The 25,167-nt window shown below is 47.8% G+C and overlaps 1 protein-coding gene across 1 annotated transcript in view; it reads left to right on the top strand.

Annotated features, from left to right (window-relative positions):
- Positions 1–2,456: 2,456 nt before the first annotated feature.
- GRK7 (G protein-coupled receptor kinase 7) overlaps positions 2,457–25,167 on the top strand; it is a 40,738-nt gene continuing 18,027 nt past the window's right edge. The window contains exons 1-2 of the mRNA XM_033212457.1: positions 2,457–3,240; positions 4,735–5,172. Coding sequence (XP_033068348.1) covers positions 2,629–3,240; positions 4,735–5,172 — 1,050 coding nt within the window. The 5' untranslated portion in view covers positions 2,457–2,628. The remainder of the gene's footprint in view (positions 3,241–4,734; positions 5,173–25,167) is intronic.

The following is a 25,167-nucleotide window of genomic DNA, read 5'->3' as shown; positions in this document are numbered from 1 at the left end:
TATTTTTAGTAGAGACGGGGTTTCACTGTGTTAGCCAGGATGGTCTCGATCTCCTGACCTCATGATCCACCCACCTCGGCCTCCCAAAGTACTGGGATTACAGGCGTGAGCCACCATGCCTGGCATGATGGTCGTGGTTTAAAAGCTAATACTTTTGATCACTTCTTTGTGCCAGGCATTTGGCATTTAATTCTCTCAAAGCTTACCCAAGAATCAACATTTATTACCTGTTTTATAAATGATGAAACTAAGGCTCAGAGAAGTTAAGTAACTTGCTGAAAGTCACACAGCTAGGACTTGCTAAAGCCAGGATTCAGATTTCCCAAGCAGTGCTGGACTTAGTGCTTGTAACTATTGGGCCACATCTCCAACCCCAGGTTTCTGGTACGTTTCCCCACTTGGTGCAAGGGATGTTGACTGTGCCCAGCACTTTTGACAAAGTGCGTGCTCTGCTTCTAATATAAGAATGCAATGCTGTTCTTTAGTTGAACCTATAATTACTGTTTCACTAAGTTGGGAAAAGCTCTGGATCCTATTGTTAGCAATCACAGAAAGTGTTCCAGCCGGGCATGGTAGCTCATGCCTGTAATCTCAGCAGTTTCAGAAGCCGAGGTAGGTGGATTACGTGAGGCCAGGAGTTTGAGACCAGCCTGGGCAACATGTCTCCACTAAAAATACAAAAATTAGCCAGGTGTGGTGGTGCATGCCTGTAGTCCCAGCAAATCAGGAGGCTGCGGTGGGAGGATCCCTTGAGCCCAGGAGGTCGAGGCTGCAGTGAGCTGAAATTGAGCCACTGCACACTAGCCTGGGCAACAGAGTGAGACCCTGTCTCAAAACAGAAAAAAAGAAAAGAAAATGTTTCATTTTAAATAGACCTTCAAGGAGTTCATAGCATACATATTCACCAGTGAAAGCATGTTTTTCCCCAGTGATAAGTTTAAATATCTCTGTGATATCAATGCTACCATTTTCTCAAGGTTCTACCCTCCTAGGCTGCCACTACATTCCTAAGAACCACGGGAAAAGGCATTTGCTCCTCCGAAGAAATTCTCAGACCAATTTTTCACTACTGAACAATGTGGACCGGGGTAACATAAAGAACAGAAAAGTACCAACATTTCCTGTGTGGGTTTCAAAGCAGACAGCATGGTTCAGAGCAGTGGGCACCAGTGCAGATCACCCAACTCCACGGCAGAGGTGATAGTTTCCAGCGCAGCGGTGCAAAGCCAAAGGGCACCCACGAGTTCATTACATAATTCCTGGTAGCATGAGGCCAAGTGTGTATCTGCTCTAGGGGAACAGTCAGAGGCTCTGACAGGCAGAGCAAGGCGGTCATGACTATGTTTTCACAAAGTGTATGCTAGCGGTTGTTTGTTTAGAAAAAGACTGACCAGCTTTTTTCCCCCTCCTTCTCCCTCTTTCTTTTCTTCCCCTTGTAAACACTCTGGCATAATACTGAATGACTTTGTTTTTAAGCTGCCTTAGCCTTGCTTTGTGAAGAAAAAGCCTGAGTATCCTTTCCCTGTGGGACACAGGTTGTTATTTTTGGAGCAGAGGTTCTTAGCCTGATCTCTGTCTAGATCAATTTCTGTCTTGATGAGGCCGAGGTCTGTGACAGCTCCAAGCATCGTCCGTTGAGGGAAGCTTCCTCGCTTGGTGGGGCGCATGGGCAAAGATGTCAAGGGGCCACGTCTGAAACTTCACTGCTCTTGATCTCCTCGCGAAGGTTCCTCAGCATTCAGAGTCTGCTCGTTAGATTGTACCCTTGGAACAGTCGCGACCGCATGCCGGGAGTGACGTGCTTTCTGTCTTTGGGATCATGGAAAATTCTTGTCTCATTCAGAGCCCAGACACTCCGGGCCAACTCCCTTCATTTCAGGAATATGGCTTTTTCTGCTTATACTGCTTCATGGTACGTTTTGGGTAGAGATGGCCCCCTCTTTTAACCCAAGGTACTCCAGGTCACAGACTCCTCAGAGCTAAGAAGGCTGGAGGATTTTTGCAAGTTATTCAGGGTGCATCTGCACTGGCCAACACTGGAGTCCTTAGGGCCTCTGGGAACACATCTCGGGACTCAAAGCTCAAAACATCCCCTCTAACCTGCTCTTCGTGTCAGGCTGCAAGACCCTGGGAGAAAACTGCTCCGAATTCTCACAGTTCCTCTGCCTGACCTGCTATTCCTAGGAGTTTACAAAGCTTGAGCCTGGTAGGAAACAAGTAAAATTAGAAACAGATTAAACTACTGCATCAGCAACAAATTAGATGACAACAGTATGATCACTTCCTTGGAACAGGGTTCTAGCTAGATATTCAGGGTACAGGGCTATGTGGAGAAAGATGCTAAGATGAAGGGGCCAGTGGGGGAGGTGGCCCCAGCAGGTGTCCCAGCAGCTTTCCGCCTTGGCAGGTGGGAGCATGACCTGTCATGTGCAGTTCCGGGCGGGCTATATATAGCCAGTCAAAGCTTCTTACAAGAGAAACCTCTTTCACACCCTCCATGGGTCCTACCCGCAGGCCACAGGGCTCACTGTAAATCTCCCAGACGTTGTCTCACCCGGGGAAGGGAAAGCAGCCAGCAGCCCTCCAGTCCTCTTGTGCTTTCCCTGGGAGTGTGGCCCGTGCTCAGCCATGGTGGACATGGGGGCCCTGGACAACCTGATCGCCAACACGGCCTACCTGCAGGCCCGGAAGTCTTCGGACTGCGACAGCAAGGAGCTGCAGCGGCGGCGGCGCAGCCTGGCCCTGCCCGGGCTGCAGGGCTGCACGGAGCTCCGCCAGAAGCTGTCCCCGAACTTCCACAGCCTGTGTGAGCAGCAGCCCATTGGTCGCCGCCTCTTCCGTGACTTCCTAGCCACTGTGCCCATGTTCCGCGAGGCGGCAACCTTCCTAGAGGACGTGCAGAACTGGGAGCTGGCCGAGGAGGGACCTACCAAGGACAGCACGCTGCAGGGGCTGGTGGCTGCTTGTGCAAGTGGCCCTGCCCCAGGGAACCCACACCCCTTCTTCAGCCAGGCTGTGGCCACCAAGTGCCAAGCAGCCACCACTGAGGAAGAGCGAGTGGCCGCAGTGACACTGGCCAAGTCTGAGGCCATGGCCTTCTTGCAGGAGCAGCCCTTTAAGGATTTCCTGACCAGCCCCTTCTATGACAAGTTTTTGCAGTGGAAACTCTTTGAGATGCAACCAGTGTCAGACAAGTACTTCACTGAGTTCAGAGTGCTGGGGAAAGGTGGTTTTGGGGAGGTAAGTGTCTCCCAGTAGCCAGGCTAGAAGGTGAAACATAGAGCATGAAAGGGGGTAATGTTGCCTTTCTTTTTTTAATCTCGTTACTTAGAACTAATTTCAGGACCACATGTGGAGAATTTCTAGCCCCGTCTCCCCAGCCCCCTTCCTTGTAGCCATGGTGTAAAATAAAACACAAATGGCATGAGAGAGACAAGCAAAATGTAGACTTGGCCGAGACTCTGTCATGGGTCTCCATCAGGAACATGCTGAGATGCCCGGACACTTCGGAGAATGATAGCAATGTATGACAGAAGATCTCCATTTCCCCTAAATTGTGATTATGAAGGTACTGTGAGAAAAACGGATATTTAAGAAAACACTCTAACTAGCTTGGTGTGGTAGCATGCCTGTAATCCCAGCTACTCGGGAGGCTGAGGCAGGACAATCACTTGAGCCCGGGAGGTGGAGGTTGCAGCGAACCGAGATCATGCCACTGCACTCCAGACTGGGCAACAGAGCAAGACTCTCTCTCAAAAAAAAAAAAAAGAAAGAAAGAAAGAGAGAAAAAAAGAAAGAAAGAAAGAAAACACTCATCTTGAAGGAAGGTTGAGAACCTGTTTTGTACCACTGTTGTGCCCAGCTTTCTGTTTTTAAGTAATAAAAAAATTTCAGATAAAATTTGCTTGATATAAAACTAACCATTAACCATTTAAAAATGTACAGTGCAGTGGCACTTTGCACTACGCAATGTTGGGTAACCAACACCTCAATCTAGATCCAAGACACTCTCATCACCCCTGTGCCCATTAACAGTGCCTCCCCATCCCTCTCCTCCTCCAGCCCTGGCAACCACTAGTCTGCTTTCTGTCTCTAGGGATTTGCCTATTCTGGATGTTTCACACAATATGTGACCTTTTGTGTCTGGCTTCTTTCACTCATTAGACTGTTTTGGGGGTTCATTCACCCTGTAGCATGTGTCAGTACTCCATTCCTTTTTATGGCTGCATAATATTCCATTATATGGATATACTACATTTCATGTAGCCATTCATCTGTCGATGGACATTTGGGTTGTTTTCACCATTTGGCTATTGTGTGTGGTGCTGCTATTCATGCACAAGTATTTGTTTGAATACTTGTTTTCAATTCTCTTGGATTTATGCCCAGGAGTGGAATTGCTAGGTCATATGGTGATACTATGTTTAACTTTTTAAGGAGCCACCAAACATTCCACATTTTTTATTCCCACCAGCAATGCTTAAAGGTTTCAGTTTCTCCACATCCTTGCCAACACTTGATATTTTCCTGTATTTTTTTATGAAGGTCTGCCTAGTGAGGTGAAGGAGTATCTCACCATAGTCCCCACTTTTTCTTGAGAACACTTATTTACAGCTTCTCCTTTCTCCAATGCCTGACATCTTTCCACCCACCTCCTCCTTTATCATCTTCTCTCTACCTCTCTCCAGTATCATGTACTTCTACCTCTTTCTCTTCTTTTCTTTCTCCTTTAAGGTATGTGCCGTCCAGGTGAAAAACACTGGGAAGATGTATGCCTGTAAGAAACTGGACAAGAAACGGCTGAAGAAGAAAGGTGGCGAGAAGATGGCTCTCTTGGAAAAGGAAATCTTGGAGAAGGTCAGCAGCCCTTTCATTGTCTCTCTGGCCTATGCCTTTGAGAGCAAGACCCATCTCTGCCTTGTCATGAGCCTGATGAATGGGGGTGACCTCAAGTTCCACATCTACAACGTGGGCACACGTGGCCTGGACATGAGCCGGGTGATCTTTTACTCAGCCCAGATAGCCTGTGGGATGCTGCACCTCCATGAACTCGGCATTGTCTACCGGGACATGAAGCCTGAGAATGTGCTTCTGGATGACCTCGGCAACTGCAGGTTATCTGACCTGGGGCTGGCTGTGCAGATGAAGGGTGACAAGCCCGTCACCCAGAGGGTGAGTGACTCTCCACCTGCCCCAAGTGTGGGGCACAGAGTTGGAAAAGAGGGGAGAGGGCTTTTCTATTCCCAGGGCAAATAGAGCCTTGGACTTAAGTCTTTTGGTTTTTTTCCCTAAAGCGCTTATGTTGTCGTCTTGCCTTAAGAGGAGTGGTATAAGAGGATTGGCTTCATTGGCTATTTGGGGGCTACTTTGCTGTCCTCTCACGGGGGACGGGGGAGCCTCCTTTGTGAGTTGGGGATGGCCTGTGCTTTCATGATGAGATGGAAAGAGCTGAATCCATGGTCAGGGTCCGGGTGTGTCCCATCAATAACCACCTCTGTGGTGCTGTGTTCCCGAGCCAACAGAGCCTTGGTTTCCTTTTCTGGAAAATGAAGGGGTTGGACTCTAAAATTCCATGATCCTAGGAGGTAAACTTTAATCAGATAAGAAAAAGAATGATCTGGCTGGGTGTGATGGCTCACGCCTGTAATCCCAGCACTTTGGGGAGGCCGAGGTGGGTGGATCTCCTGTGGTCAGGAGTTTGAGACCAGCCTGGCCAACGTGGTGAAACCCCATCTCTAGTAAAAATACAAAAATTAGCTGGGCGTGGTGACAGGTTCCTGTAACCCCAGTTACTCGGGAGGTTGAGGCAGGAGAATTGCTTGAACCCAGGAGGCTGAGGTTGCAGTGAGCCGAGATCACACCACTGCACTCCAGCCTGCTCAACAGAGAGAGATCTGCCTCAAAAAAAAAAAAAAAAGAAAGAAAGAAAGAAAGAAGGAAAAAGAATTACCCTCTCACAACTAGAACATTAAAAGAAAAATCTCTCCTTTCCTCTTTGGTGTGGAATTGGCAAATGTTTTGCATTGGATGAAGATGAAATTTAAATGAAAATATATAGAAGAAAACAAAGGCAACTGATGTTTATTTTAATCAGTTTGGTTCAAAGTGACTTGCTGAAAATTCTTTGGTTAAAAAGGGAATTATAATGAAGCGATTATGTTAGGTGAACAATGGAGAATCTCTGGAATTCCAACATCTTTACCTCTGAGGCTCTGTGCACAAAGGTGGGAGATTCCACAGCAAGACAAGGGCTCAAATCTGGCTCTTAAATGCTTACTTAAAACCTTATTTTTGTACAGTTTTCAGCCTACAGGGCCCCAAGGAAATGAGAAAAATCATGGCAAGTTTGAGAAACTGCTGTGGTGATTTTTTTTTTTTTTTTTTTGAGGCGGAGTCTCGCTCTGTCGCCCGGACTGGAGTGCAGCGGCCAGATCTCAGCTCACTGCAAGCTCTGCCTCCTGGGTTTACGCCATTCTCCTGCCTCAGCCTCCTGAGTAGCTGGGACTACAGGCGCCCGCCACCTCGCCCGGCTAGTTTTTGTATTTTTAGTAGAGACGGGGTTTCACCGTGTTAGCCAGGATGGTCTTGATCTCCTGACCTCGTGATCCGCCCGTCTCGGCCTCCCAAAGTGCTGGGATTACAGGCTTGAGCCACCGCGCCCGGCCTGCTGTGGTGATTTTATGTAGCTGTGAGGGAAGGGATGTTGACAAGACTGAAGGACTGGGCTTCCACAGGCGCTGGAATGCCTTCATGTAGGGGAAGACGGGATCTTGAAGGGTTAATTTAAGAAGGGAAATGACATGATTAGATTTCTGTCTTAAAAAGACCAATGCAGCAACAATTTGGAAGGTAGATGGTATATGTAGGGAAGTTAGTTAGGAGGCTAAGGTAGTGAGTGGCCCAGGCAAGAGATAATGGGGGTCTGTACAGGACAGTGGGATGAAAGAAGTGGGAGCAAATTGGAGGTTTTGGAAAGAGATCTGATGGAACTTCAGGAGCGGCTGGGTATGGGGGTGAGGGGAAAGTGAGGGTCTCTAGCGCCAGTGGCCAGAAGGAAGAGCAGATCTGTGGGCAAGCTGGGGAGTTAATTTGTGATTATGTTGTCTATGAGGTTCCTGTAGAAGGGGCAGGCAGAGATGTTCACTGGGCATTTAGACCTATAGGCCTGGTGCTGTGGAGGAAGACCTGGGAGAGACATGGAGATTTGGAGTCACCATGGTTTGGGAAGCAGAGGGCACTGCTGAGTCACTGGGAAAGAGTAGGGGAAGAAGACCAGGAACAGATGCTGAAAAACACCAACATGTAGGGGATACAGAAGAAAAGAGGCCCTGAAGAGGTTTAAGAAGTAGGAGGAAAGGCAGGAGTGATATAGTCACAGGAGCTGTATCAGTTAGAGATGGGTTTCAGGGGCATATCCTAGAAAACACAAATAACAGCAGATTAAACAAGACAGAGGTTTGTTTGTCTTATGTAACAGGGTGTGGAAATAAGCACTTGCCAGCATTAGTTCAGCAGCTGCAGGATAATGGGATCTGCATCTTTATAATTCTAGCTTTTTCCATGTGTTGCAGGATGGCTGCTGTAGCCCCAGCCATCAGGGCCCTGTTCCACAGAGGAGAAAGGAGGAAGGGTCAGGAGTCAATGGACATGCATGCAGCAGTTGAGTGTGGCCCCCTTTAGGAGCTTTCCTGGAAGCTCCATCCAACAAGCTTTTGCTTAGATATCACTGGCTGGGACTGTGATCTGGCCACTCCCTAGCTGCAGGGGAAGCTGACAAATGACATTTGTGAAAGTTTTTGGTTAAAAAGGGAATTATAATTAAGCGATTATAATTAGTGAATTATATCTGGGCTGAGTAGAAGATCACCCGGCTCATGTCCAGGCCGTGTGTGCCTACGTCGTAGATGTGGAACTTGGGGCGGGGTGAAGGAGGGGGTTCTAGTTAGTAAGGATGAAGAAAGGCTGGATATTGAGCAGGTAACTAGCAGCCTCTGCCACAGGAGCCAGAGAAGAGGATTTCAGGGAGGAGGGTGTGGTAAGTGCTGCAAAGAGGTAACACCACCTGTGGGATTTGGCAATCAGGAAATCAGTGTCAGGGAAAGGTGAGGTCTCAACGCAGACTGTGAAGGTTGGATTGATCTTGAAGTAGGTAATGAGACTCTGGAAAGGGGAGACTGGTCCCTAGACGGGGACACAGTGGGGAAATGGAGTTTTGAGACGGGGAGGGCAGAGCAGGTTTAGATGGTGAGGCAAAAGCCAGCAGAGAAGGTGTTGATCCTGTGGGAAGGAAAGATAGTAGACAATGGCAGAGAATGGGGAGGAGCTGAAATAACACTGTCTCCTCCGTGCGCGGGAAGGGGGAGCAGGCCAGGGAGGTGACAGAATGTTTGCCTTCTTGGGACATTCCTATGAACACAGGAACGCAGTGAATCATAGATCCATGTCCGCCTAGGCTGGAGAAAACTGAAGTGCAGCACTTCACAGTTTGGCATTTGTGTTGTCCATTGTGCCGAGCAGGAGCATTCCTTCTGAGTCGCCCATGGACATGTATCACACTAATGGTTGCTATATCTCAACCTCGCTGGAGGCTTAGGGGACACATAGAGTTTTGGCTCACTCCAGTCTCCCTTCTCAGTCTCCTCAGGCTCTGTTCATAGGCCATGGCCATTTGGAAGGACAGCTCCTTCTGTGGCTCCTGGGTGCAGCTCTCCGGCTCTTCTGGAACCTGCAGGAAGCTTTCTGTGCCTCCCCAGTGCTGTCCACTACCAGGAACGTATTTAGTAGAGAGGTTCACTGCCTACAGACCTTTGGCCCTTTTACCTCTATGTCCCTCTCTGTCCACACTTCAGGGTTTAGGCCACTTGCCTCATCCAAGTTTTATGCCCCAGTTTCCGGGCTTGCCACGGAAGCCCAGGGGACCATCAGGAAGGGTGAGGGGAGAGAGATGGAGAGCAAGATTTGAAGTCATAAAAAACAAAGAGAGGAGAAAGGAAGGCCTCCTTCCTTCACCGTTTACCCTTCTGCACAGCTAAGTAAACCCCCTTAGTTTCCTATTTATTGCAGCTCCCACACATATAATTGGGCTCACAAGTAGATTGTAAGGTCATTATATTCACAACATTTCACAGAAAGAAAAGACAGATAACATAGTTACAGGGCTTCTGTAACACATTCAGTTGTGATGTCAAGATACTATGTTACAGAATTACTGTAAACATTAATTCTGTGGTTTGAATGAGTCCTCAAAATTTGATGTGTTGGAAACTTAATCTCCAGTGTGGCAGTATTGGAGAGGTGGGGCCTTAAGAGGTGAGTGGATCATGAGGGCTCTGCAGTTGTGAATAGATGAGTGGATTAACAGGTTATCACAGGAGTGGAATTGGTAGCTTTATAAGAAGAGAAAGAAAGACCTGAGCTAGTGCATCAGCACCCTCAGCCCCATACGATGCCCTGAGCCATCTCAGTACTCCTCAGAGAGTTCCCACCAGCAAGAAGGCTCTCACCCTCTCACCAGACATGGCCCCTCAACCTTCCTTTCCTTTTAAAATATTTTCCTTATAAAATACTCAGTTTCAGATACGCTGTTATAAGTAACAGAAAACAGGTTTAAGATCGAAGAGGTAACAAGGAAAAATCACCCTGATGATGGAGGTTGAACTCTAATTGAGTCTAAGCGGTTCTTCCAGAAAAGTTAAGGCATTGTAGCTTTGGAAGTTTGGCTAGTTTCTTCTCATTCAGAGACTCATGTAGTCTTGTATAAGTTGGGATTTCTTTCTGCTAAATATAACAGAATACCAGATTTTGGTATAGATTTGGCAGTTCAGCAATCTCCCGGACAAGACCTCTGTTAAAAATCTCCTGACTTGGGCTGGGTGTGGTGGCTCAGGCCTGTAATCCCAGCATTTTGAGCCCAGGAGGACAAGACCAGTCCATAGTGAGAACCCCATCTCTTAAAATTTTTTTTTGTTTTGCTTTAGGCTGGGCATGGTGGCTCACGCCTGTAATCCCAGCACTTTGGGAGGCCAAGGCAGGTAGATCCGCTGAGGTCAGGAGTTTGAGACCAGCCTGGCCAACATATTGAAACCCTGTCTCTACTAAAAATGCAAAACTTAGCCGGGCATGGTGGTGGGCGCCTGTAATCCCAGCTACTTGGGAGGCTGAGGTGGGAGAATCATTTGAACGCGGGAGGTGAAGGTTGCAGTGAGTCAAGATCATACCACTGCACTCCAGCCTGGATGAAAGAGAAAGGGTCTGTCTCAAAAAAAAAAAAAAAGTTTTGTTTTAAACTTATCCAGGTGTGGTGATGCATGCCTGTGATCCCAGCTTCTTGGGAGGCCAAGGTGGGAGGATTGCTTGAGCTCAGGAGTTCAAGGCTTCAGTGAGCTATGATCATGCCACTGCACTTCAGCCTGGGTGACAGAACGATACCCTGTTTCAAAAAAAAAAAAAATCTCTTGGCCTTTTCCTCCTTGTCACAAGTGGCTGTTGCAACTCCAAACATTGAGTCTACATTCCAGGAGAAGAGAAAAGAGGAGAAAAGAACAATATCCACAGATATCTGCTTATAGCCCATTAGCCAGGACCATGTCACATGTTCACCTCTAGCAGCAAAGGAGGCTGAAAAATATAGTATTTCATTTTCCAGTCTCTGTTTTGGGGGATATTAAAGGAGAGGGGGAGTGAGATTAGGTGCTGGGTAAGCTGAAGCGTCTGCCACACCAGGCCCCAGGAAAAAATCTTGATGAGGATTAGGAAATCAAATTCAGTTTCATTACTTGCACAGACACTGGGACTAGAGAATGATTGTGCCAATGGTGTGGTAGACAGAATTCTAAGATGGCCCCCCCATCAATGACCCTTGCTTGCCCTTGTATAATCCTCTCCCCTTGAGTGTAGACAAGACCCGTGAGTATGATGAGATGTCATTGCCATGGTTGTGTTATGTTACAGGGCAAAAGGGACTTCAGAGTTTTAATTACAGTTACTAGTGGCCGGGCGTGTTGGCTCACGCCTATAATCCCAGCACTTTGGGAGGCCAAGGCAGGTGGATCATGATGTCACGAGATCAAGACCATCCTGGTTAACACGGTGAAACCTGGTCTCTACTAACAATACAAAAAATGAGTTGGGTGTGGAGGCGGGCACCTGTAGTCCCAGCTACTTGGCAAGCTGAGGAAGGAGAATCGCTTAAACCCATGAGGCAGAGGTTGCAGTGAGCCAAGATCACGCCACTGCCCTCCAGCCAGGGTGACAGAGTGAGATGCTCAGAAAAAAAAAAAAAGGTTACCAGGTAGTTGACTTTGAGTTCATCAAAACAGAAATTATCCAGGTGGCCCTGACCTCATCACACCAGTCCTTTCAATATGGGTATAGAGGCTAGAGACAGCAGAAATCAGAACTGTAAAGCACAGAGGGCCTCCATGCACCCTGCTGGCTTTGAAGATGGAGGAGCAAGGTATGCAGGTGGACTGCAGGCACTCAGAGCTGCCTCTCCCTGAGAGCCAGCAAGGAAACAGAGGCCTCCTTTCTACAGCCATAGTGAACGGAATTCTGCCATCACCATGTATGCTTGGAAGAGGACCATGGGCTGCAGATCAGAATGTAGCCTGACCAACATCTCCATTTTATTAGCCTTGTGAGATCCTGACCAAAGAGCCCTGCCTTGCTGTGCTAGAACTTCTGACCTACGGAACTGCAAGCTAATAAATGAACTGTTTTAAGCTACGAAGTTTGTGGTAACTTGTTACACATCAGTAGAAAACTCATACAAATAGTTAATAAAGGAAGGTAGCCAGGGAAATATTGTAGGGTAGCATCAAAATTAATGGAGAAGGGCCGGGCGCTGTGGCTGATGCCTATAATCCCAGCACTTTGGGAGGCTGAGGCGGGTGGATCACCTGAGGTCGGGAGCTCGAGACCAGCCTAGCCAACATGGCGAAACCCCATCTCTACTAAAAATGCAAAAATTAGCCAGGTATGATGACAGGCGCCTGTAATCCCACCTACTCAGGTGGCTGCGGCAGGAGAATTACTTTAACCTGAGAGGCAGATGGTGCAGTAAGCTGAGATTGTGCCACTGCACTCCAGCCTGGGCAACAGAATGAGAGTCTGCCTCAAAAAAAAAAAAAAAAAAAAAAAAATTAATGGAGAAGATATCCAGGTGCTGGACATTGTTGGAGGGATAATGTATTCCTTTCTCACAGGGATCAGAATACCTACCATGAGTCAGGTGCTGTGACTCACACCTGTAATTCTAACACTTTGAGAGGCAAAGGTGGGAGGATCACTTGAGGCCAGGAGTTTGAGACCAGTCTAGGCAACATAGCAAGACCCTGTCTCTTAAAAAAAAAAAAAAAAAATTACCTGGGCATGATGGTATGCACCTGTAATCCCAGCTACTCAGGAGGCTGAGGCAGGAGGATTGCTTGAGCCTGGGAGTTTGAGGCTGCAGGCAGCCGTGATCACACCACTGCACTCCAACCTGAGTGATGGAGCAAGACCTTGTCTCTAAAAACAAAACAAAACAAAACAAAAAATAATGCCTACTGCTTATTTTAATAGACCTGGAGGCTGTAATTGAATGTAGAACTCCAGACATGATTCTTCCAAGTGGGTAGCTCTTCCCTGGGTATGAGCTGTGCCTCCCTGGGGGACACAGGTCCTTTCTCACCACTGAAGGACACTCGGTGAAGTACTTTGATGTTGTTCTATAGGCAGCAGGGAGCCATTGAAGGTTTGTGAACAAGCAAGTGCCAGGACCAGAGGAAGATGATTCTGACACTATTTAAAATGAAAAAGAAAGAGACTAGGGCTGGAGAGAAACGGGAACCTGCAAAGAGCTACTGTAAAAATCCGCACATGAGGTAATGCAGGCCTGAGGCTGGATCCTGGGCTCTAAACAGAGCTCAGTTCCGTGGCCTCTTACCTGGGCTCCATCAAGATCCAGACCTTTACATGCTTCTCTTGAAATGGATCTGTCCTCAGTGGAGGGCTAGGGGACACAGAACCGCTCCTAGAACACAGTGACTTCTGCCCTGTGGGGGTCTCCTGGAAGCTGGTAGCTGGGTAGTGACTCCAGGAGGTGCTTCAAGGGTGGAAAGGAGCAGGTTTGAGAAAGACTGAGGCAGACTTGTGAGGAAAGGCAGGGGCTGAAGAGCATTGGCCCGAGGCTGAAACCTGAGTTCTTGTCCCGGCTTCATCACTCATTCACCATGCCTGCCCTCTCAAGTGGGCCTTAAGACATCTCTGCAATTGCTACCACTTTTGAGTCTATGAGATAGTCTTTGAATCATCTGGAGGAAAGAAGTTTGCTGGTTTGAGACAGTTTCATTCTGTCGCCCAGGCTGGAGTGCAGTGGCGTGATCTCAGCTCACTGAAACATCCACCTCTCAGGTTCAAGCACTACCACGCCTGGCTGAGGTTCAAGCGCCACCACACCCGGCTAATTTTTATATTTTTAGTAGAGATGGGATTTCACCATGTTGGCCAAGCTAGTCTTGAACTCCTGCCCTCATGTGATCCACTTGCCTCAGCTTCCCAAAGTACTGGGATTGCAGGTGTCAGCCACTGCACCTGGCCTAGGAGGAAGGAAATTTTAAACTCAAAAGATTAACAGATAGAGTAAGTTACTGTAATTACTGGACTATCAATCAGAGTTCTTATGGGACAGAACTATGTTACTTAAGAGAAATGAAATTAACGGTTTACATAACCAGGAAGCCCTGGCCCGATCCAGGTGTCTGAGCAGTGTCCCTGGGAGTCCCTGTCTGTTTCCCAGCTTCGCTCTTCTCTGTGTTGCCCTCACTGTCAGGCAGGTACTCCCTGCATGGGAGCCACAGACGCTTCATACACTTCCTACCAACTGAGCGACTCCCATAGAGGAAAAACATTTCTTTATGAATAGTTCCTTCACAGTTCCCAGAGAGGGTGCTCACTGGACAAGTCGGGTCACATGTCCAACAACAACCAATCCCATTGGCCGAGACTAGATCACTGCCTGTCCTAGGAGCCAGAGGAAGGTCTGTCCCACATAGATCTCCTGGATCAAGAGCAGAAGAGTGTGTTCTTCACAGGAAAATCACAATGCAATAAATGAGGACTGGATGCCAAATGGCCAAAAACAAAAACAAAAACAAAACAGTGGAGGCCCCTAATAACTGCTGTTACCTCAATGGTTTGAAAAGTTTAGAACCTTTCTGACCCCTTAATCACGGGATGATGGGACCTGAGAGTTCCAAGTGGGTAACTTTTCTCTACATATGAGCTGAGCCTCTTGGAACCCTTTACAAAAAGATTCTGAATGAGGTACTGTTCTTAGCTCCATTGTACAGTTAGGAAATTGAAACCCAAAGTCACAGTACTAGTATGTGATACGATTTCAGGCACATTAGATTTAAAAGCACTCATAGTTTTGACTCCACCTTATTGAGTTCATGCACATGGCAACACATAGCCTTATGTTTTTTTGTTTGAGACAGAGTCTTGCTTCGTAGCCCAGGCTGGAGTGCAGTGGCACGATCTCAGCTCACTGCAACCTTTGTCTTCCAGGTTCGAGCGATCCTCCTGCCTCAGCCTACCCAGTAGCTGGGATTACAAGCCTGTGCTACCATGCCCAGCTGATTTTTTGTATTTGTAGTAGAGACGGGGTTTCACCTAGTTAGCCAGGATGGTCTTTATCTTCTGACCTCATGATCCGCATGCCTCGGCCTCCCGAAGTGTTGGGATTACAGGCGTGAGCCACCATGCCCGGCCAGCATTATGGTTTTTAATGCTATAAAATGCTTTTCACTTAGTAAGACTCAGACAGAATAAGTGCATGTGATGACATTAGCATATCTTCCCAGTCTGGTCTGATGTGGACACCAACCACAAGCCTAACTGAACCTCTGAGAAAGGAAGACTTCAGAAAAGGATCAGCCCCAGCCTGACCTACACAGGGAATGATGGCCATTAATATTTCAAAGCCAGCTTCTTACCCATAGGTGCAGTACAATTAAACATGTTCCAGCCACTGTCTACGTGCACTTTTTTATTTATTTATTTATTTATTTTTTGCGATGGAGTCTTGCTCTGTTGCCTAGGCTGGAGTGCAGTGGTGTGATCTCAGCTCACTGCGACCTCTGCCTCCAGGGTTCAAGCGATTCTCATGCCTCAGCCTCCTGAGTAGCTGTCATTACAGGCACCTACCACCACACTCCACTAATTTGTGTATTTTTAGTAGAGTTGAGTTTTCACCATGTTGGCCAGGCTGGTCTGGAACTCCTTACCTCAGGTGATCTGCCCACCTCGGCCTCTCAAAGTGCTGGGATTACAGGCGTGAGCCACCGCATCCAGTCAACATGCACTTTTAATAGACGTGGTAAGCACTTCTGCCTGTGCTCAGTTGACATCTACATGCTCATAGTAAAACTAGTTTGTATCATTGTTAAATATTCCAGGTAAATATAATAGGAATATTGGGGAGTGAGGATCATGCTTGCACTTTTTAAATTCAGAATTCTATTTGGTGAGCAGTGACCTTCAGGTGTTATGCAACATGAGTCTTTAAAATTTGCTATTTTGTTAGGAATGGGAATGAGGTTACAATAGTGACCCAGAAGCTTGTTACATGTTTAGATACATGGTCCTGTCTTGGAGTCTCTGACCAACTCCTCACATTCAGAGGGATAATGGGAGACAGAGGTTTGGTATTATATTTATTTTGAAGCATCTATTGTACCAAATACAATGCTAGAGACATACTGGAAAGGTGATTTTTAAAAGACCTCTGAACATGTTTTTTTGGGAGCTAATGCGCCCATACGTCACAACCATCGTGACCATGCTCCCCAGTTTTTTTCTGTGAGTGCTCACTTCTGAGGTCTACCTTAAGAAAGCCACATAGGAGAGGCATTCTGGTCACATGATGCATGAAGTCATGATCACACTTTGGCCTGACCAAAATGATTACCACCGGCATTGACCAAATTTAATTCCTACTAACTTTTGACCCCTACAGAAATTTGAAATCTATTCTTAAATTATTTACCACTACCAAGGGCATTCAAAAATATTCATTACAGTCTGTAATTACTTTTAACATTCCTTCATCCAAAAGTCATGACTTTATTCATTCATTCACTCACTCACTTGTTTATTCCACTTATATATATCAAGTGTTTCCCACACGCCAGGACTGTTCTAAATATGGGGGATAGCAGGGCACAGTGGCTCATGCATGTAATCCTAGCACTTTGGGAGGCCAAGGTGGGCAGATCACTTGAGGTCAGGAGTTTGAGACCAGCCTGGCCAACATAGTGAAAACCTGTATCTACTAAAAATACAAAAATTAGCTGGGTATGGTGGCACACGCCTGTAATCCCAGCTACTTGGGAGGCTGAGGTAGGAGAATCGCTTGAACCCAGAAGGCGGAGGTGTAGTGAGCCAAGATCACACCATTGCACTCCAGCCTGGGAGACAGAGCGAGACTCCATCTAAAAAAAAAAAAAAATTGAGAGATAGAAGGAAGAGCAGAAAATGGACATGATTCCTGCCTTCATGGAACTTATAGTCTAGTGAGGGAGATAGAACTTAATAAACATTCAGACTGGGCATGGTGGCTTATGCCTATAATCCCAGCACTTTGGGAGGCCAAAGCAGACAGATCACTTGAGGTCAGGAGTTCAAGACCAGCCTGGCCAACCTGTTGAAACTCTGTCCCTACTAAAAATACAAAAAATTAGCCGAGCATTGTTGCACACAACTGTAGTCTACTTGGGAAGCTGAGGCAGGAGAATCGCTTGGACCCAAGAGACGGAGGTTGCAGTGAGCGGAGATCATGCCACTGCACTCCAGCCTGGGCAACAGAGCAAGATTTTGTCTCAAAAAAAAAAAAAAAAACTTAATCATTCAAATAAATATTAAATATCACTTATGATAAACACTGGGAAGACATGGTACATGGGGCTGTCCAAGGAGGATTTGACTTCATATGTGAAAATCAAAAAGAAAACCATATGGGAAATTCAACTTACATGATACTAGAAGGAAAAGAATTCACTCAGCAAAGAGGTTCCAGTGGTGTCTCAGATTGGGCTCCCTGGAAACAGACTCTGAGACAGATTTACACATGGAAGATATTGGGGAGCAATGATACTGTGAAATATGTATTTGGTCTTCATCCCATTTTCTGGCATCCAATTCCTAAAGTCCTTGGAATCTTTGAAGTGAAAAGCATCTTTTTGTATATTAATGAGTTGACTGATGGCTGGCAGCCCCTAGGAAGCTGCAGGATGGAAACTGGTCACCAGAAAAGCCAAGGCAGGATTAGAGGGTTAGGACTTTCAGCCTATCCCCCAATGGCGAGTGATTTTATCAATCGTGCCTATGTAATGAAGCCTCCATAAAAATCCAAAAGGGCAGGGTTCAGAGAGCTTCCTGATAGCCAAACACGTGGAGGCTTCCAGGAAGATGAACAAGAACGCATCCACGTGCTGGGAGTGTGGCTCACCCCAGCTCCATGGGGACAGAAGCTTCTGAACTTGGGACCCTTCCAGACTTGGTCCTGTATGACTCTTCATTTGGCTGCTTATTTGTGTCCTTTAAAATATCCCTTGTAATAAACCAGAAAACATAAGTGTTTCCCCGTTCTGTGAGCTGCTGTGGCAAATTAATTGAACCCAAAGAGAGGTTTGTGAGAACCTCAATTTGTAACTGCTGGGTCAGAAGTTTTGGATGCCTGGACTTGTAACTGGCATTCAAAGTCTGGGGGCAGCCTTGGGGACTGAGCCCTCACCCTGTGTGACCTGGCACTATCTCCAGGAGATAGTGTCATAACGGATTTGAATTAGAGGATATCCAGCTGGCATCTGCTGCAGAATGGATTGCTGACTGGTCTGTGTTTTGAGAGTATTGTGGGAGAAACTGAGTTTCTTTCTTCTACTCAGGAGTGCTCTCCTGAGACACAGCCATGAGGAAGGCAGGACTGGGCAGAGAGAGCCTCACCTCCAATGCGGCAGGCGGGGGGACTAAGACCTCAGCCATCCTTCAGGGAACTCTGGAGTTGGGATGACTCTTCTGAGCTGTCCCAAATTGAGGTGGGGTCCAGGCTTGTGTATCCCTAAGGATGCAGTCAGTGACCGTGAGCAGCAGCTGGAAGGGGGCAGAAGCCTGGGATGCTGTCCCTGCTGCAGAAGGCAGTTCCTAGGGAGGGGTGCAGCTGTGAGCCGTCATCAAGCAGTAGCCCCAGCCAGGTGTGGCTCCATAAATTTGGGGGCTCACTGTGAAATAAAAATATAGGGCCTCTTCTTCAAATATCAGGAAGAAGTCTCCTTCCATGCTCTATTTTTCAACCAGCCATGGGGTTTGGATTTGCTATTTAATGTCATACTCCCCTAGGCTCTGGGATACTCAAGGAGTGAGTGGAGACACTCACAGAAACCCAGGGCTCCATCCCATGCCTCGACCTGTGGAAGCATGTGCCTGACCCCAGCCCTCCCTGCTCCTGAGTCCAGGCCCCTACCAGGCAGAAAGTGGCAATAGTCACTGGGTGAGGGTGGGGTTAGAAGTGGGAGGTGGGGAAGTAAACAGCCATGAACCCATCCCTGGGAGGCAAGCAGGTGGCAGGAGGGGGACTGTGTGAGCTGAGGCTCCAAGTATTGCTCCATCACCTTATTGGACTTCACTTAAAAGACACAAATTCAAAGATGAATGATTACAAACAGCATTAAACCCCAGTACAAGTATGCCTCTGAGCACAGGACCCTGTCCAAGGGCACTGGAAACTGGCCTGACCCCAGCAGCTGGAGGGTGGGGGCCAAGAACCTGAAGAGGGGATTGGAGCCAAGTACCACCGTAGCACCCACAGGTGGGGAAGAGCATTTCAGGCCATGGGAATAGTCTGGGCAAGTACCCGTTGCTTTAGGGGAAATGAAAAGGAAGCCAAGAAATGAAAAGCACATTGTCAGAGGAAATGTGGTTCAAATGAAGATGGAGAGGGGGCAGGGGCCAGACGGAACCAGGCATTATGGGCCATGTAAAGGACTTTGGGTGATGGTCTCTAAGCACTGGAAAAGCTGTGGCAGGGTTTCATGAAGGGGACATGTTTCAAATTTTGTTTTGAAAAGATTACCACGGTGAAGTGAAAAACAGATTCGAGGAGATTGAGGTAGTTTGTGGTCTTTTTCATCCAGATAAGAGGTGATGAGGCTCAGACCACAGAGGGAGTAGTAGAGACAGGACGCAGTGGATGAATTGGGGCAATATAATATTTCAGAGTGAAAAGGCCTCAGTGATGGTTTGGATACGGGGTTAAGGGAGATGGGGTGTCAAGAATGATTTGTTAGATAATGCTGTGTCACAAGCACAGACTTAGACCCTGAGTACTAAACGGGGAACCAGGCAAACAAAGACCCTGAATACTAAACAGGGAACCAGGCAAACAAATGCCTGCCTTCATGAAGTTCCAGGAGAGGAAAGGGACGGACGAGGACATGGGCAGTGATAATACAGTATGATCAGGGTTGCCCAAGCTGGGTACATAGGAAGGGCACCCAACCCAACATGAGGACCTGGAGTCACAGGGTCAGGAAGGGCTTCCAAGAGGAAGGGACAACCAAGTTAAGACTTAAAAGGCACGAAGCTAGACAGGTAAAGAGGAAGGAGCATGGGATAGGTAAAGGGATCAGCAGAGCTCAATAGTCTTCAATGGGGGATGATTTTGCCAGACTTCCTGGGGATATTTGGCAATGTCTGGAGACAGTTTTGGTTGTCATGACTGAGGAAGTCCTACCAGCATCTAGTGGGTAGAGGCCAGGGATATGCCGAACATCTTACAATGAATAGCACAGCCCCAACACAAAGCATATTCAGCCCACAACCTCCACAGTGCCACAGTTGGAAACCCCTGGCATAAAGTCCTCTCAGCACGAGGCCTGGGGCTCAGTCACAGAACAGAGTGGCTTTGCAGCTGGCTGGAGTGTGGAGTCATGAGGTGGGAGGGGCGACAAATAATACAACTAGAGAGTTTAGTAGACACCAGGCCCTAGGGGCTGGAGGAGTTGGACAAGGGGAGTTTGAACCTATTGGCAAGGGTGCTGGGGAACCAATGAAAGGTTTTCAGCAGGGAAGTGACAAAATCAACCTTGGGGCCAGGGGTGATGGCTCATGCCTGTAATCCCAGCATTTTGGGAGGCCAAGGCACAAGGATCACTTGAGCCCAGCAGATGGAGACCAGCCTGGGCAACACAGCAAGACTCTGCTCTATATTAAAAAAAAATAGCCTTGGAATTACAATCAAAGAGAAGGAGTTAGAATGAGCATAGAAAGGCTGGGAGGGAAGCAGAGTACTCAGGGAACTGTGGGCTTGCACATTGTCTAATGGAGTCACAGGAGTAAGGAGAGGCTGGGCCAGGAGTTCTGCAGGATGTGGCAGGAGGGGGCTGTCATCTGAGATGATACAGTTCAGGGACCTAATGGTTGCTGCATCATCTAATCTAATATAGACACATGTTAGAAGCTCAGAGCCTTCATTTAGATCATGCGCAGCTGATGAAATATGGTCCTGCGGGTCAAGGAGATAGGAGCTTGAGCGTTTGAATCTTGGTTCTGCCATTTACTCTGGCTGCGGTGTACAGATGTGCAGGCTGACCCCCTACATGAGAGAGTGGGGGCTGACGTCACACTGGAGGCTGGTTTGCTCCACACACCAAGACATTTGGAGTGCCTTCTAATTGGCACAAACGTGCCACATGGGCTGGCCACAGCCCCGCACATGACCTTAGGCAAGTCAGACTGCTTCTCTGAGCCTGCTGAATACTGCCTGCCTTTAGCGTTGATGAGAAGATTAAGAAACAAGGTAGATGAATGCCTAGCCGAGGGTCAGTCACTTGGTAGGCACTCAAGAAATGATTGTATAAGAAGCGCCAGACCTTCAGTCACAATCCCCACTGTTGCAACTGTTTCTGCCTCACCTGACAGGCACTGCAGTTGCTCAGGTGACCTCTGCAGCTGTGCTTTGTTCTCTGTAAGGGACAGGGAGCCTGCAGGACCCCAAGGCTGCAGCAGCGGGCAGTGGGTGAGCAGTTTGCATCTGGGTTGAGTCAAACAGACACTCACAGTTGTCTTGCTTCCTCACAGCTGCGTGAGGTTTCATTTGTGGTTTTCTTCTGAGCATCTTAGAGGCACCGTGGAAAGTATGCCCCAGCCTGCTGCCAGAGAGATTCACAGCACAAGAAACCACCTTGAAGAACATGCTAAGTGAAAAATGGGAAGTATTGATCTTTGACCACGTGCCATACCCTGCCTTTCAGTCTGATGGAGTCTTGTGTAGCTGTCCTGCCTCAGACAACCAGAACTCAGGCATGGTAACAACACCCGCTAATATCTACTGTGGTAGCAGGCCTGCTGTGCGCCAAGTTTTGGGAGGACACCCAATCTGTTTTACCGTTTTAATCTTCATCGCAGTCCCATAAGGCAAGAACTGTTGAGGCTCAGAGGGGTTGAGTAAGCGGCTGTGGGTGACCAGCTTATAACTGGTAGAACTGGGATCTGAACCACAGCAAATCAATACCAGCGTGGGAGCCATTTCACCCCAGACTCTATCCCTGCAAAAAGAGTTATAGCGAGGACCCCTCTTTTGGGTTCCCTGTGTGGGCTCTCTGAAATGGGTGTCCTTCCAGGGGTGTCAGAAGAGCAGGAAGCCGCCTCTGATGGGATGCGCCCTCCCCGCCCAGGAAGTGGCGGCAGAAAGCGAGCCCAGGGGCAGGAGCGGCCTCCGCGCGACACTGCTGCGCTCTTGATTCTGCGGCCTGGGGCCGAGCACGCGGGGCGGGCGGAGCCTCGAGCTAAGTCCCCTGGGGTCCCAGGGCCGCATTCCTCCGAGGTCTGCAAAGGCCACTGCTTAAAGGCGCAGAGGAGCAGCTGGGAACGAGAACAAAGCGGCCAGGCCCCCCTCGGAGGAAGGAAGGAGCGAGCCCCAGGAAACAGCTGATAGCGCTAAGCTCAGCTTGTTTTTTTCCTCTGCTCAACAGTTCTCCTGCCACGGCAAACAAAAGATGTACATTCTGATTCCCTCTTCTGTTTGGATTGTGCTGTCGACTGGATCTGGTTTGTGATGAGCTGGGGGAAGAGGCATCCGCGGGCGGTTTCTGGCTCGGCGTGGCAGTGTGCTTGGCCGCGCCGGGATCGCGGAGCTTCCTCTCTCGCTCCTTTCTCCCCGCCTGCGTCTCTAATCCAGCCTGGCCCGGCCACCCCAAGGGCCGACACGGCCATTTCTTTTGATAGTGGAATTGAAGGTTGCCAAGTTTTCAGATTTAATGGGAGGTGGAGGGTTGCGAGTGTCCTTGACCTTGAAGGACCTGCACGCACACATACTTTTTCATGGACTTGTAAAACTGTTAAGAGGTGAACTGTGCCCTCTCAGCTCCACCAGAAGCCCCTCCCTGTTCTCTGCACTGCGAAGGTCACAGTCTGGTTCCTGGTTGTCCAGAGCCACACTGGGACTCTGTCCAGGGCCACTGGGCCCTGCCAGTTCGGTTGAGAGTAACAGCTACAGGGTCAATGGAAGAAGCCAGCACTCAACAGCAAGAACAATGTAGCGGGTATCTGGACAGGTCCCGACGGGCTTGGGATCTTAATCCCACCTTAAGGTGTCTACCTTCCCCAATGTCTCTGGACACCTGTAGGTGACAGGTGGCCCTGATGGGACTAAGCAATCCGCTTGAGATTACTGTACTAGAAGGACTTCCCGCTGCCCCTGAGGGGGTGGGGGAGGGGCACTGGCGCTGCCAGGCATCCTAAACCCCGTGAGGTCTGATGCTCGATGTCGCCCAATGCTGGGTATACTTAGTTTTGCCTGACCAGGTGTTGACCGTGTGGGTCTGGAAAGGTCACCATAAAACCCAAAGTAAAATAAGGTAAAACCCAGAAAAGGATACAACGCGCACACACACACACACGCGCGTGCACACACACACACACACACACCTCCACTAAGAGGTGCTGACACTTGGGCAATCCCTACAGCCCTGGGCATGGCAGTTCTGGTCACATGCACTGAATGAGACGGTTCTGATGCCGCTGAGACGGAGGCACAGGGCCCTGTGTAACTGCAGGAGTTAAACTGAGCTGTAAGAGGTCAGCGTGGTTGGACCTGCTCCACGCTGCTTGGCGCGTTCTCTCCTCCCATCCTACTCTGAGGAGGCAGTTCACATGCAGAAGACAAATGGCATAAAGGGCAGGCAATTAATTTTTTCAGCTGGAGGCTGCGATGGAATGTGGGTGCTTAAAGTCTGGCGTGCGCCTCTAATTCCATTCTCCTCAGTGAAATACCTCTACTCTTCAAGGAGGTGGTGCCCTTCAAAGTTCCATGGCTGACATTTTCTGTCTTTAGGACCAAGAGGTGAATTTAGTCCTGAAAATTATTTGGAATGAATCTGAGGCCTTCCTGCATGCTGTCTCATGCTCTTTCCACTACACCAGGGAGTCTACAGTGCTGTAAAGATGGCGGGCCAATTCTTTACTTATTTCCTTGGGGAGGTGGTTACAGAGCATGACCCAGGGTCTGGTTCCATCTCCCAGAACCCTCTGCTGTGTGGAGCAACCAAGCCAGCCTGAAACAGGCAAAGAATGGAGAATTCACTGGGATAAGGGGAAGGGAAACATCTTTAGTAAGAATGCTAAAGATCAAGGACTTAGTACTGGGCAGATAGGGAGAGGGAAGAAGGGGACTCTACAAGGGAGAAAAGAAATCCTGAAGGGAACTTGGAGGGATAAGAAAAAGTTACTTCACCTACTTCCATAGAGGTGGAATAATGTAGTAGTTACAAATGTAGTCCAGAGCAGGTGTGGTGGGTCACACCTGTAATCGCAGCCCCATGGGAGGCCGAGGCGGGTGGATCACTGGAGGTCGGGAGTTCGAGACCAGCCTAGCTAACATGGTGAAACCCCGTCTCTACTAAAAATACAAAATTAGCTGGGCGTGGTGGCAGGCGCCTGTAATCCCAGCTACTCGGGAGGCTGAGACAGGAGAATCACTTGAACCTGGGAGGTGGAGGTTGCAGTGAGCCAAGATCATGCCACTGCACTCTAGCCTGGGTGACAGAGTGAGGCTCAGTATATAAAAAAAAAAAAAAAAAAGATGCACCCTGTGTGTGATTCTTAGGTTGGTGATCTTAGGCAAGATTTAACCTCTCTATGGTTCAGTTTCCTAATCTGCAAAATGGACACTATATCATAGAGTTATTATGGAGATCAAATGAGGAATTCACATAAAGCACTACGGAAAATATTTAGCATGGAATAAGCACTCAATAATGTTTTCCATTATTATTTCCAATTTTTCTCTCAGCATGTGTTTCACAATCCTTTGTTCATGGCAAGGTATGTTGTCCGCTTTCACCCTACACCTTCTACTGAGCAACTTAGGTTTATCCAGTATCCTCATTAGTAAATTTAATCCTTAATGTCACTCACCTTTGAAATGTGCTCATTGGATGGGTGCCACACAGAGCAAGCTCACAATAAATGTTGCTGAGTAAAACTTACTGACTGCCACGGACTTAACTTCGTTTGGCTGTTGTTTATAGTCTTTCTTTATGCCTCTGCACCCCAGCAGAGTCATAAAGAACCAGATAGAAGCAGGACCCGAGAACATGAGGCCCAAAGGAGAGCTGTGGGAAGTGAAATACTATATTCAGGGAGACCCTCAGCTGCTTCCCATCTCAGTTCCCCGAATGAAAGCAGGCAGGCTGATACTTCTCAGGTGGGGAATGGAGATATCCCACCTGATCCCTCTCATCAGTTGATAAGCTGGATACCACAGAGCTTATAATCAGCTTTTTGGTGCTTCACTCTTAAATATGAATGAATAGACAAAGATCAATTGTCGTTTGTAAAAAAAAAAAAAAAAAAAAAAGCACTCTTCAAAATGAAAAACAGAACCAAAACAATCAGAGGAAAAGAACTTGTAGAAAATAGGAACAATGCGGGGACTAGAAGAGACCATTTTTTAAAGCTTATAATTATTATCTTTTGAGATTAAAGAGAAGATAAGGCCTCCAAGAAACAAGAACAAATGCTATAAATCGAACATTCAGAGAACAACAAGGCCATTTGGAAATAAAAAATATGTAAATACATTTGCAGAAAAACATGGACAAATCTTAAAGATGTGTTAAACACATTAAGTTG

This window comes from Trachypithecus francoisi, unplaced genomic scaffold (genome assembly GCF_009764315.1).
Source record: "Trachypithecus francoisi isolate TF-2019V2 unplaced genomic scaffold, Tfra_2.0 Lachesis_group0, whole genome shotgun sequence".
NCBI classification, from domain to species: domain Eukaryota; kingdom Metazoa; phylum Chordata; class Mammalia; order Primates; family Cercopithecidae; genus Trachypithecus; species Trachypithecus francoisi.
Note: the sequence above shows the minus strand (reverse complement) of the source record. Positions and strands in the feature narration are given on the sequence as shown.